The sequence below is a fragment of the Lytechinus pictus genome, chromosome 16 (genome assembly GCF_037042905.1).
Source record: "Lytechinus pictus isolate F3 Inbred chromosome 16, Lp3.0, whole genome shotgun sequence".
Classification (NCBI taxonomy): Eukaryota; Metazoa; Echinodermata; class Echinoidea; order Temnopleuroida; family Toxopneustidae; genus Lytechinus; species Lytechinus pictus.
Window position 1 is genome coordinate 27,596,125 of NC_087260.1, and position 14,644 is coordinate 27,610,768.

General features: G+C 36.4%; 2 protein-coding genes across 2 annotated transcripts in view; one reads left to right on the forward strand and one right to left on the reverse strand.

The window, feature by feature from the left end:
* Positions 1-5,660, reverse strand: part of LOC129278624 (uncharacterized) — a 14,014-nt gene extending 8,354 nt beyond the window's left edge. The window contains exons 1-4 of the mRNA XM_054914770.2: positions 3,878-5,660; positions 3,427-3,515; positions 1,607-2,662; positions 705-936 (exon numbers count right to left, since the gene is read on the reverse strand). Coding sequence (XP_054770745.2) covers positions 705-936; positions 1,607-2,662; positions 3,427-3,444 — 1,306 coding nt within the window. The 5' untranslated portion in view covers positions 3,445-3,515; positions 3,878-5,660. The remainder of the gene's footprint in view (positions 1-704; positions 937-1,606; positions 2,663-3,426; positions 3,516-3,877) is intronic.
* Positions 4,204-14,380, forward strand: LOC129279434 (uncharacterized). The gene is made up of 2 exons (XM_064111178.1): positions 4,204-9,674; positions 14,228-14,380. The coding sequence occupies exon 1, from the start codon at positions 5,206-5,208 to the stop codon at positions 5,995-5,997; it is 792 nt and encodes a 263-aa protein (XP_063967248.1). The 5' UTR covers positions 4,204-5,205; the 3' UTR covers positions 5,998-9,674; positions 14,228-14,380.
* The last annotated feature ends 264 nt before the right edge of the window (positions 14,381-14,644 follow it).

The window sequence follows — 14,644 nt, forward strand, 5'->3', positions numbered from 1 at the left end:
TCCCTGTTTGGGGTCAATATATACAAAAATTTCAGCTCGCGCTTCGCGCTCGCATTGTTTAGCGAGACAGGTAAGTATCATGATTACAAAAAGTTGATTATAATGTCCCTTTTTATGTCCGAATATCAAAAATTTTAAGCTCGCGCTTCGTGCTCGCATTATTTCATCAGTGAGATACATATCTGTTTAATATATGGCACTGTCCTTAAAGTGTGTCTATTAGGTCAGTATACCTGGCAACTGAGCGCGCTTCGCGCGCTCACTAAGTGACTCAAAATTTTTGCTGGTGCCCCCCAATGCCATGACCCACGTTACACCACTGGGCTTACTTGTAACACAAATTGAATTTTGTGATTTTAGTGGGGGTAATATTGAAAGATGCACATCCACAAGAATATTTGTGTCAATCATCCCCCCCAACCAAGAATACCGATCGACACCCATGACGGTGGCTGAGATTCGAACCCACGACCCTTAATGCCCGGAGACTAATCCACAGGGCCAAAACGCTCTAAGATGAGTGTTTGAACAATGACAAGACGCCATGCCTTAGCTGGATCTAAGCACATTCTTAGATACAGGCGAAAACTATATCGGGCAATGCTATTCTACTCTGGGCAATACATGGTGTGTCTCCCGGAAGAAGTAGTCCATAATATCAAACGAATATTATTGATAAACCTTAAATCAAACTTGACGCTTACTTAATCGAAATCTTCTTCTTGTCCACCAATGTGGCTCTTTTTGAAGACGAACCACGGCAGGGTGTTCGGTAATTTTTTCATACATGTCAGTTGTTCCACATTTGGGCATTCCTATCAGGTAGAAGTAAGGAAGGCATCGCATCCTCTGCTGAGGCTGAGCTGTGACGTTATTTACGAACCAGCAAGGTCCCTTGGTCCGCGTACTGAATGTCAATGGAGTCTTCATGAATACCTGAACGGGATCATAAAAGATGCTGATTGATTAAAACAAAACTTTCTAGTCAATGAGTTAAGCTCTACGAACATCGTTGTGAAATAAAGCATTTTCCATAATAAAATATAATAATAATACGATAAACCATGTAAACAGGAATATGATGCTTAAAAATAACCCCTGTATTATACTGGTCAGCATTAACGGTAGAATTTGTTGCAGTTATGCAAATTTTATCGGGAGTGGAAACTTCACTTATATTCTTATATATCTTTTGATATCCTTGGAAATATTCAATGTCAAGCATGGTCAATGACCAATCAAGATCACCGTTGCATACGCACTTTGTTAAAAAGAAAAACTGACCAATTGGAGTGATTATTTAAAATATGAAATTCATCACAAACCTTAATGATCAATGGAGGTCGTAAATGAAATCCCAAGATCAATAACTTCAATGAATGTTTCAAGACTTAAAGGAATGCTTAAACGTCATTACTGCACTTGAACTGAAATCACTTTCTCCCCTCCTCTTCTTCGTTATATTGCTCCCTTTTCCACCTTTTTTTTCTTCTTCATCTTCTTCTTCTTCTCCTCCTCCTCCTTCTTATTCTTCTTCTTTAATGTTCACCTTAGATACATTAGAATTAGAAATTCTTATATTAATTTTAACAAAAAAATAACAAACCTCAGGAGCCAAGTTGAAAAGTTTCTGTGACACGTTTCTACGGATGATACCATTCGCCTGTAGCTGAAGGAACTCGGCCCGATCTACAGGAGGCATGTGAGTGTAATTTGACATCATCTCCATGACGACGTCTTCTTTTATTGAGAAATTAACTTTACGATGAGGTGTTGTCTTAGAAAGAAAATACTGTGTGTGTTTATGTTTATCGAAGCTAACGCCCAGACCAACCGACTGATTCCCAGACTGCTGATCGGGATGAGTGTCAGTCATGTTCTCGAACGACCTCACTGAATGGTTTTTAAGGTTTTCCCCGATTTGGGTTAAATTAGTATGCGATCCAAAATCCTCATCCACCAGCTGATACGAACGTACTGCACCATCATTCTGTTGGGCCGAAATGACCGATGTCCATGACTTTCCACTGGTAACCGAAGTATTGTCTTTCACTGGTGAACTTAAACCAGACAGCGAACTCTCCATATCGTATAGATAAGAACTTTCCTCTTCATCGTCTGAAGCATCCATGAGAAGTGTCTGTGATTCGAATTCAGAATCATTATCTGCTTTGTCTTCTTTAACTTGTTGATATTGATTATACGTAGGCCTAATATCATGACTATTTACTTCTGTAGCATGGTTGTTTCTCTGGATATCAATGATAAAAGGACCAGTTTGTTCGTTCCCAATAGCTAGATCTCCCGTTGGAGGTTTCACACTTTGATGATCACTCGATGTTGCCTCTGAAATGCTTGACCGACGCGAAGGAGTAATCTCTTGTCCAGCCAGTGCTCCATCTTCATGATCTTCATTTGCGTGTCTGAATTTACTTGTGTCGAGATGCTGATTATCAGTGAGATGTATTCTCGATCCTCCATTTTCTACAGTCCGGTCCCTGATGCGTTCCCCTCCATACGTTTGATCCTCCTTTCCAGGCTGAGATGAGTCCTTTCTGCCGTTCAGAAGTAGTATGTTGCCATTGGCATGATGGTATTTGTAGCTGAGTGCAAGGAGAATGACAAGTGATGGTAGTGCGAACGCTAGAATTCTTCTCCTGGACTAAAAAGTGGAGAAAAAAATACAAATAAAGTAGCAATAACATACAGGTTAAGATTATTGAAAGAGAAATCAGATTACTCCAAACATTAAAATTTTTTAAAATTTCTATATGTGTGCACCTACTACTACTACTACTATACTAGTACTACTACTACTACTACTTCTTCTACTTCTTCTACTACTACTACTACTACTACTACTACTACTACTACTACACTACACAAAAATATTGAGTAAAATTGCTCTATGAGTGTAATTGTGTCCAACCAACATTGGGCATTTCTTTTGGACATTTTTATTTATCCAGTGTGATGAAAATTTTGCCCATTCTAAAGTATATTGCTGCTTATTTTTTTAACCTTACTGGACAATATGCTTCCCGCATTGGGTAAAATGCTGCCCAGAATTGGTTGGACGCACAATTACCCTTGTGCAGGTTAACATTTTACCCAACATTATTTACAGTATACTACTACTACTACCACCACCATCACCAGTGTCATCACCGAGTGTATGTGTGCGTAGCTGATCACCCCCCAGGCAAAACCACTACCCCCAAGCTGCCCACAGAAATTTCGAAAACTGAAGAAATGGATTGCATAATAATTCATAATCAGTAAGTAAATGTTGTCTTAAGCATTAAATAATAATAACAATACTAATAATCATAATGATAATAATAATGATAATAATAATGATGATAATAATAATAATAATAATGGTAATAATAATAATGATGATAAAAATAATAATAGCATAATTACCAATCTGATATTCATCATGAGCCCTCATACGGCATCACTTGATAATGTTATCAAGTCGAGCTGAATTCACGTTGCCTTTGAGATGTCTTCTGCAATAAATCAAAATATATCGCGTACTTTGAAAGAGTGAACGTAAATAAAAGAAAGATAGCTTGGTAATCTATTAAAAAGTAATGATCAGAATAAAACAAATAATACAGTAGCATGACAGGGATGAGCAATATACTTCATCGACAATACTTAAAAAGAAAGAAAGACCGAAAGAAGTAAACCAATGATAATGATATCACAAAAGGTTAATATCACGAAGAAGAGATAGTGTGAGAAAATCCAGAATAAAAATATACGATGATGGCGATGAGAGAAGGATAAAGAAAAAAATATGAAAAGAAGAAGAAGAAGAAAAAAAAAGAAGATGATGATGATGGTGATAATAAAGATGTATACGTACCAGTGATATATATTAAGCAGAGATATCTATCGCGGGGAAGTCTGTTTGAGAAGATCTGAGGTTGTTGCATGATGAAATTAGGGGCGTTCAACCAACGAAGCAGTGCCAACGCTTGATTCGTACAACATGTATAAATGGAGTTCCTTGGGGTTTTTCAAGCATTGATCCAAACGATCGAATGTAAATTATGGTTGAAGTCTACGTCGACTTTTATTGTGATGAAAAGCAAAAGGCAAAAATCAATATAGCTTTAACCGCTCCCTCTCATTGCAATCGATCAATACCATTGATCATGTTGATACAGAGACTTGGCGTTAAGTATTCTTTGTTACGTCACTATCGGCAAGACGGCCAACCTGTAATAGTGAAGAATGTTGTGCGATATACGTGTAGCACATGCTTTATGCTAAAATGGGCTATCACATCCAGCGGAGCGATTCATCAACAGTTTTGTGTGACATGCCGGATGACATGTTGTCGGGTCTGACAACTTTACTTGATTTTGATTGGCTGATAAGAACTGTTACCATGGTAACTGTCGGAAAGAATGGGACTTGTAAGATAAACATCAGGTTCTTTCATGAAACGCTTCATTAGATGTTGCAGACCGAAATATTGGAAGCCGTTTCATCTTTCGGCATTTAATTTATTTCTTGATATCCAGAACTGCATTGGTTAACAAAAAAGTGATTTTTTTTGTATCACAGAATAGATTGTTTATATTTCTTGATACAATTCCTCATATCAGTGTATAAGACTAGATTTCGTAAAACAACTGAGTGGATATGAGGTATATTTTTATTTGTGGTAATAATAATTATTATTCCATTGAATATTGGTTTCTAATCCGAGTTCCCTCACTTAGACTCATCATCAAGATTGTGAATGAAAAAAGAAAATCTTTGGATCAGTATCTCCAGTTAAATCCCGGTTTATGTAGCCTTATATTTCGAATGACGAATGGAGAGGTCAGACGTGTTTTAAAAGTGCTCTGACATTTTGTGCAATTTTGCCGTGTTCCCTGACATTTTGTGAAAACGATTTATATGGTTGTATCAGAAACTGGATAGCGGATATCAAGGATATACTCATTTTTCAATTGGATAACTTATTTGGATATTATCGAACGTTTTTTGCTTGAAATTTCGATCATTTTGGAGAGGAAAGTGTCAATAAACTTCTAAAAATAACTTCATTTACGCGTCATTGCCTAGCAACGCATCATTAAACGCATACTGGCCTGGATGGAACGCATTACTGGTATCTCCTTGCGCAACCATTCTTTGTGCGCGTAATTCTAATTGTTTCCTGTCATTGTGACGTCAACGATGTCTGGGAAGAGAAAATCGTCGAAAAACAACTCTGGTGATAACGTAGAGACGAATGAGAGCTATCTTCTATCACTAATCAAGGATGAGCTAGGGAAACTCTCAAATTCCTTGAATGCTAAGCTGACCGTTTTGGAGCAGTCGATCGACAGTGTACGAGAGGGACAAAGTAGCATTGTAAACTCGCTGTCGTTCCTCAACGAGAAATTTGAGGAAATGAAGTTGAAGGCCGAGAAGATTGAAAAGGAGAACAGAGAACTGAGGGAGCAGAACATCTGTCTTCAGAAGAGGTTCAGTGAGTTGACCTTCCAGCTTAACGATCTTGACCAGTACCACAGGAGAGTCAGCTTGGAGGTGGCAGGTGTACCAGAACGACCGGGAGAGGTTCCTGAAAGGATCATACTCAATATTGCAAAACACATCAGCCCAGAGCTTGCAGCATCCGACTTCGATGTGGTTCATCGGCTGGGTTCCAAGCGCCAAGCTGATAACAGAGCCCGTCCAATCATCGTGCGATTCACCACAAGACGTGCTCGGAACATCATGTATGATGGAAGAAGAAAGCTGAAGACCCTCAGCACAAAAGATCTTGGATATAACAGCGATGGCAAGATCTACCTCAATGAAAACTTGATCGCTTCCACTAAGGAGCTAATGAAAGATCTCAACAAGGCCCGCCGAGATGCCGGATACAAGTTCATGTGGACCCAGAATGGCCGAATCTATGTAAGGAAGGATGAGAAGTGTCAACCCATCATCATTCATTCCAGAGAGGACTTTTCCAAACTGTAGTAGGACTATCCTTCATCCATTCCATGTTATTCGATTTTCCAGTATTCTTTTCATTTATTATGAAATTCTCGTCCCAAAATTTTTCGCATTGTTCAATATCTGTGTTATTTTCCGTGGTATATTTTGCATTCCTTCACTGCCCTTTCAATAATGTTTCAATACCAGACATTTTATGGAGGTCATTTTACTTATTTTTGTGTGCAAATATTCTTCATCGCCCGTTAATAATTGTATTAGATAATCTTTATTTTGTTAACTATTACAACTGTAGTATTTTCCGAACTCGAATTTTGGGTCATGATGGTATCAAATCTAAAAAATGCTTTATATGCTTAGCTTACAAAGATTTTGTTTTAAAATGGCAATATATTATATTTCATAATGGTGGATATTATGCGTGATTTCCCCTTTTATCATCTGAATAATGATGATTTCTTATTACTAAATCATCAAGATAAAAGCAATGTTATCTCAAATCATCATACTCCATTTGATAGATTTTCTACTGATATTCTTACAAATAATTTTGATGAACTTCAAGTTGAATTCGATATTCATGATAAAGCATACAATCTTTCCTCTTCTCCATATTATACAGAAAATTCATTCAAAGACTATGCTAAATTGATTGGAGAAGATGATGTTTTTATTTTGCATTTGAATATAAGAAGCACTAACCAAAACTTCGAGAAATTACGATTATTATTAGAAAATACACAGTTTGCCAATCCCCCAATTATTGCTCTTACTGAAACTTGGTTCACGGAAACCCCGAATTCCTTATGCACCCTCCCGAATTATGATATTGTTATAAACAATAGGAAAAATAAAATTGGAGGTGGACTAGCATTATATATTCCGTCTTCATTTGATTATGCAATTAGACATGAATTTGAATATATGAATGAAATCATCGAATCCTTATTTGTAGAAGTAAAAATTCAAAAAGATAAGAAAACTCTAATAGGTGTCATCTACAGACCTCCTCAAACTTCTTGTATAGAAGATTTTTTACTTGCTACTAATGAACTTTTGCAAAACGGAGAATTGATAAATAACAATTGTATCATCACTGGTGATTTCAATATTAATCTCTTGACCAGTAATCACTCTTTAACAAATGATTTCCTTGAATTAATGTTATCTTCTACTTTTTTGCCTATTATTTCTAGACCAACCCGTATTACTGATCATTCTGCTACGCTTATAGATAATATATTCTGTAACTCTCATCCTCTTCCGAAAGCTGGCATTGTAACGACAGACATATCCGATCATTTTCTTATTTTTACCCATATCCAAACAATGCAATCATTCGCAAAAATGGAAAAGAAATATAGGATCTGTCGCAACTTTAGTGATAAAAATATTGAACGCCTTCAAGAAGATTTAAGCTCAGTTGATTGGTCTGACGTTTATAACTCGAATGTGAATGTCGATGACCCATTTGACATATTTTTGAAATCTTTCAATGACTGCTTAGATTCTTGTGTTCCTTTAAAGAAATATCGAAATTACGATTATAAACGTGTTCCAAAGCTCCCATGGGTTTCAAAATTGATATTAAGGTCTATAAATCGGAAAAATAATCTTTATGTTTCTTATATATCAAATCCAAATGATATTTCAAGGAATAGATACACGTCTTATAAAAATACCTTAACAACTACTCTCCGAATAGCAAAAAAGAGGTTTTATTCAGAAAAATTAAATTCATATAAAAACGACCTTAAAAATACATGGAAAACAATAAATGGGGCCCTAAACAAAATTAACAAATCTAGTGCTGTTCATAAATTATGTGTAGATGGAAATATGGTTGAAGATACTCATTCTATAGCAAATGAATTTAATACATATTTCTCTCAAATTGGACCAAAGTTAGCTGGAAATATTATGCCTGTAGAAAATTCGTTTAAGGACTTTTTGGATAAACAAAATGAAAGTTCATTATTTCTTACTCCAGTTCATAAAGAAGAATTACTTGAGATTGTATTTAATTTGAAAGCAGAAAAGACTCCCGGTTATGATGGCATTACAAATAGAGTTGTGAAAAACATTATACATTCTCTTGCTGATCCTCTGCTTCATATATTTAATTTATCGTTGCAGCTTGGCCAGGTCCCAAAGAAGATGAAAATAGCTAAAGTTATACCCATTTTCAAGAAGGGAGACCAATTAATTACTAGTAATTACCGCCCAATATCTTTGTTAACTTCGTTCTCAAAAATTCTTGAAAGGATAATTTATAAAAGGACAGTTGCTTTCCTTAAGAAATATAGTATTATATGTGATAATCAATTCGGTTTTAGAGAAAAACATAATACAACTCATGCTATATTGACATTAATAAATAAAATATCTACTTCTTTTGACGATTCTGATCACACCGTAGGGTTATTCCTCGACTTCTCAAAAGCGTTTGATACAATAGATCATGAAATACTATTATGTAAGCTATCAACTTACGGTATCAGAGGGACAGCTTTACAATGGTTTAGGAGTTATCTTACTGATAGAATTCAGTTTGTTACAGTAAATGAATCAGAATCTCCAACAAGGCCAGTTTCCTGTGGAATTCCACAAGGTAGTATTCTTGGCCCTTTGCTATTTGTACTTTATGTTAATGATATGAAAAATTCATCTCATGTTCTCTCTTTTATTCTCTTTGCTGATGATTCCAATATTTTCTTTACACATCATGATCCACATGTACTTGTGAGCACTATGAATGCAGAATTTAAAAAAGTAACAAACTGGATTAAAGCCAACAAACTGTCATTGAATCTGCAAAAAACTAATTATATGCTTTTTAGTCATTCATTGAAACATCTACCGCATCAAATACTTTTAGATAATACTGAAATCAAAGAAGTGCAAACAACAAAATTCTTAGGTCTTACTATTGATCACAAGCTTACGTGGAATGCTCATATCAACAATATTTGCAAAACTGTGGCAAGAAATATTGGAGTCATCAATAAGCTTAAAAACGCTCTTCCAGCACAGGCGCTATCCATGTTGTATTGTGCATTAATTCTACCATATCTTAATTATGGAATTCTGGCATGGGGTAATGCCTCTCAAACGAGACTCAATAAAGTCTTGCTACTTCAGAAAAAAGTACTGAGAATAATATGCAATATGTCCTTTAGAGCTCATACAGATGAATTGTTTCGTCATAAACGTATCCTTAAAGTCAATGACCTGTACCGCTTGCAACTATTCCAATTCATGTATCAGCTAGATAGAAATAGTGTACCTAATGTCCTACAAAAGAAATTTATGAAAAACAATACTTTACATTCATATAATACGAGACATTCAAATGACTATCACTTACCCAAAAGTAGAACAGTATTTTCTAGCAAAACTGTATTTTTCATAGGACCAAAACTCTGGAATTCTCTGGACAGAGTAATAAAAGAGGCAGCTAATCTAAACCGATTTAAATTACTCATCAAAAAATTTATTCTGAATTCTTATTGATTCAATCAAATATTTTGTGAACCTCATACTTACCCACGGTAGTATTGATTATTTTAAAGTCAATATTTAATTTTGTATATAGTGTAAATACATTTGTGTTACAGTGTTTATATATAATTTTATAGAATTTTGCTGATTATTTTACTCTACTTATATCATATTACCCTTGTATAAAATTTTGATAGGGGGTCTGTGGAGCCGTGATATGTGCAAACGCCGGGATATGTGCAAACAACGGTATATGTGCAAAATTTCGCCGGGATTTGTGCAAACAACGGAATTTGTGGAAACGCCACGCCGGGAAATGTGCAAATCTGTTAAAATTTATCAACGGCATCTGTGCAAACGTGACGACGGGATATGTGCAAATGAACAATTTTTACGGGAAAAGTGCAAACCTCCGGGATATGTGCAAATCACTGCATTTATCCATATAAAGGCTATTTCTCATGAAATGTCTCATAAAATTACTGTTAAAAATGAGAAACATGCCTGCATAAGGGAGAAGCTACAGTGACATCGGCAATGAAACGCTTTTCAGAGAGGCAGGGGGGGGGGCACCAACCTTAAATTGAAGATCCACTATCGTTTGGAATGACATGAATGTAGAGTGTAGTCTTTTAATGCTCCAGACCCGGTCATTTAATAATTTGAAGATCCTTCTGAACTAAGATGCTGTACTAAAGCATACATAAGGAGCATAGGCATTCAAAAGTAATTAAAAAAACTGCAACACCTCACCGTCCACCAAATTAAGACCTTGTAGAAATGAGTACAGAATGTAGTCTTTACCCTAGACCTTGTTGTATCAATAACAAAAAAAATCAAATTTAATACCTCACCGTCTAGTTCCTATGGAATAAGTTGTTGTAGTTGTTGTTTTAGCTTATACGGCGCGTGTCATTCAGTAGTGAATATTTGCGCCAAAAAAACCACATCCACCGAGCCGGATTCGAACCAGCGACAAAACAGTTGTCAATCATCTACAGTCCTCCGCTCTACCAACTGAGCTATCGGTGGTTACTGGATTTAAAGTGTAGTCTTTACTCCAGACCGGGTGATGAAACAAATTCAAAACTATTTAAGCCCCACCATCTTCCACTACTAAGACTGTTATAAAGAACGTGTATATAACGTATTCTCAATTCTCCAGACCCGTTTATTTACACAAATTTTCAAGACCCCACAGTCCCATTCCTGTTTAAAAAAGATGGATATAGAGCGTTGTCTTTTCTCCAGACCTTTGATTAAAAAACCTTCAGAATTAAGACCCAAGACTAAGAGTCCGTTATAACGCAAGGGTACATATCGTAGTCTTTACTCCAGGCCCGTTTACAAAATTATGTTATCATCTTCAAAAATAAGACCCTGTAAGAAAGCATGGATATAAGAGCACAGTCTTTACCCCAGACGCTGTTATTAAAAAAATTAGGAGATCTTCAATTTGACGACCCCACCGTCTCATCTCTGTGGGAAAAAATGGATATAGAGTGTAGTCTTTACTCCAAACCTGGTGATTAAAAAAACTTAAATACTAATACCCCATCATCTTCCGAACTAATAGTCTATAACAAAGCACGGGTACCTATAGCATAGCCTTTACTCCATACCCATTTATTAAAAAACTACACTATACACTGTACACACACTGTATAATTACGCTGTATACCCATGTGCTACATTACTGGGTCTTAGTATTGAAGATGACGGGATTGAAGTTTCGAAGATTCTTTATTTTTTTTTCAAATGACTGGGTCTGGAGAAAATAATAACTCTATATCCATATTCATGCTTGATTACATGGCAATGGTTTAGAAGATGGTGAGGTCTAAGTTTTAAAGTTTATTTATCTTTTTTAACCACCGGGATTTGAGTAAAGATTACGCTTAGCTGGTCCAGGTATAGCGTTAATCCTGTTGTTTGGAAGAATATAAGGCCAAGACTGAGTATTAAAAAGTAGACTAATAACCTTCATCTTGTAGGGTAAGCTCGCATTGGGTCTGGAAAAGGAGACTACCAGCATGGGTCGGCAGATCAAAATTGATAGGGGGAGGGGAGGGCACAGCGAAAAAGGGCACTTCCTCTTTTGAAAAGGGCACTTGAAACAAAAAAACTTTTTTAAAAACAAAATAGCATATGTACCCTAGTAGGGTAATGAGCAAAATGATTGAGGGGGGCAAACATGGCGTATCGGGCAAAATTTCTTTAAAGCTGCGAGCGAGCAAAATTTTGAAACTTTTAATGAAAACAAAACATTTGTGATAGATTTTAACATAGACATGATAGAGAACACTATCATATTTCACCACTTTTCTTTCCTTTTCTTTTTTTCTTTTTCTTGGTCTTGAAAACTTTTGGGGTCCATGGAACGAGGTCCATTTCTTAAGGGGGCAAGTGCCCCCCCCTCCCTCGGCTCAGATGCCCCTGCATAAAAGAAAGGACGCTAATTGCAAATACATATACCTTATATTAGCAAATTGGACATTTGAACAAATCAGAAGAGAAGGGGCATTTATCAGAATATTCATATGGGGCACTTGATCAAAGGTGAAAATGTACACACTACAGAAGAAGAATTTCACTCTGAAAATGGGCAACTTAACCCCCCCCCCTTGAGATCTCGGCCGTCGACCGCGCGATCGCACCGAAAATTGGCACGCATGTTGTCTGATATATATTATCTACAAAATTGTATAGTAATTTATTTCATGCAAATCGTTATTACGTAATCATGCTAATTTATGCGTAATTGGTACGCAAAATCATACTTTTTCCTCTAACTCCATAAATAAAGCTCCAAATGTTCTAATTTTTTGCATAGAAACCCTTTGTGATGTTCTTAGCAAGTGTACATGAAATAATGTGATATCAGATCAATTTCTTATGTATTATATTGTTTTTTGCAATTTCTTATGTATTTCTTTGTTTTTTGGACCTTTTGTTTTTCATAGTTTTTTCAATGAAATTCGTTGGGGACTCTTCTAAGATAAACAGCATAAACAGCATAACATTTAGGCCAGCAAAACTGAAAATAATCATACATTTATGATTTTTGGTTGAAAACACAATTTACATTGACTTTGTACACGAAATCACGTTTTTGAGCAATTTTTGGTCTGACATGCACTTACATAACATTGCGTAACTTCGGAACCGCGTACCCGGGTGACGCAAAATTGGTCTCAAAAGTTGTGGAAGACTTGAAAGTAAAAAGTCAGCGAGCAGCACGGTCAAGAAAAAATTTGCGACGAAAATATCGCGCAAATCGTTTAGGGGGAGGGGGCCTCCGAGCCCCCCCGGCCTAGATAGGGTTAAAGGGGCTAGAGGAACATTTTAAAAGGATTTTTATTATTTAAGTAATAACTATGCACTTTTAGAAGGGATAAGAACGCGAAATAAGGAAAACGGGCAATGATAGGGCATGAAAAGAGCGGTTTAAAGGAATGGAAACTTATCTGATACCAGAATGGGCACTTATATTTATAAAAAGGTAAAGGGGTACACTTTAACATATAAAACGGGTCCTTCTAAGATGAAAGGGCAAAGTTCTTGGGTTAAAAGGGAAAACTGTTTAGTGCTTCAAAAGGTGGGGGCACTGTGAACCCCCTGCCCCCCCCGGATTGCAGCCCCTGCATTCATATAATATGGAACATTCGTTGTAAAATCGAGGAGGTGTATGAATTGCAACCTAAAAATATTGCATTTAGAGAGTAAAGTGCATCGCATTTGTGGGTATATAGTTCAAAATTAACGCCTCTTGTTGGTAAAGTGCGCTAGTATGACATGATTGTGTGTGAAATATTTTTATATACGTTAGTTGGTACAGTGTTTTTACACATGTGGCTGATATTACACAAGCTGGCGTCGGTACATCACTTTGGGTGTGTTAAAAGAGATAGGAAACAATGTCTTGTTTGAATGTTCATAGATTCATAAAAATTAATATCAAATGCCATAGTAATCAAGACATTTTGGGTTCATAATTAAATTTTAAAGAAATTCGACAACTTCTGATGAAATCTGGAAATGAAATCAACAGATCAAGTTCAATGTGTGTATCAGTGGAAATCATGCTTGCCTCTCCCACCCCCTTTAATTAATTGTCCCATGCAGTGTTCGAAACAGTACTAAATGTCCCTTTAAGGTGACACGACATTTACTCCTGCGACAATTGCGACAATTAATATCTCGGAGGGCATAGGATTAGTGTTAGGATTGTGATAGAGTTTTTGGTTCAGAATATTGTCATGATTACGATTAGGGTGTATTTAGTTGTGGAGGTTAGCTTTTATGTTTCGCTTAATGTTTAGATTTTCCATCGGAGCAATTGTCACCGGAGCAAATGTCCACTAAGCCTGGTGCCCCCCCCCCCCCCCACTGCCTCTCTGAAAAGCGTTTAATTGCCGATGACACTAGCTGTAGCTTCTCCTTTATGCAGCCATGTTTCTTATTTTAACAGTAATGTTATGAAACATTTTTCATGAGAAATATCCTTAATATGGATAAAAACAGTGATTTGCACATATCCCGGAGGTTTGCACTTTTCCCGTGAAAACTGTTCATTTGCACATATCCCGTCGTCACGTTTGCTCAGATGCCGTTGATAAGTTTTGACAGATTTGCACATTTCCCGGTGTGGCGTTTGCACAAATTCCGTTGTTTGCACAAATCCCGGCGAAATTTTGCACATATACCGTTGTTTGCACATATCCCGGCGTTTGCACATATCACGGCTCCACAGGGTCTACATTTTACAAGCTTTGCTTTTTAGTAGGCCCCTCCACTTTTTTCATTTCATTGCTACGTTTCAATCCTGTGTGTTATGCTTTTTTTTTTCAGTGTTAAAATGATTTATTATAAATGTACTTTGATGATTGTGGAATATGAATATATCAATAAATAAAAATAAAATAAAATTATACCACGGTCACATTTGCTCGATATAAGGCGGTCGTACGGCGAGTCGAAAACGGCCGTTTTATTAATTTTTACTAAAACCACCTATATGTAGCTGGTACAAACAAAATGTTAAAACGGCTGTTTTCGACTCGCTGTACGGCCGCCGTAGAACAAATGTGACCAAGGTATTACTCTTAATTGTCCCTCAAGATGAAGACAGTTCTTGTAGATATCATTCTCACATAGCTTTTCTAGCCTG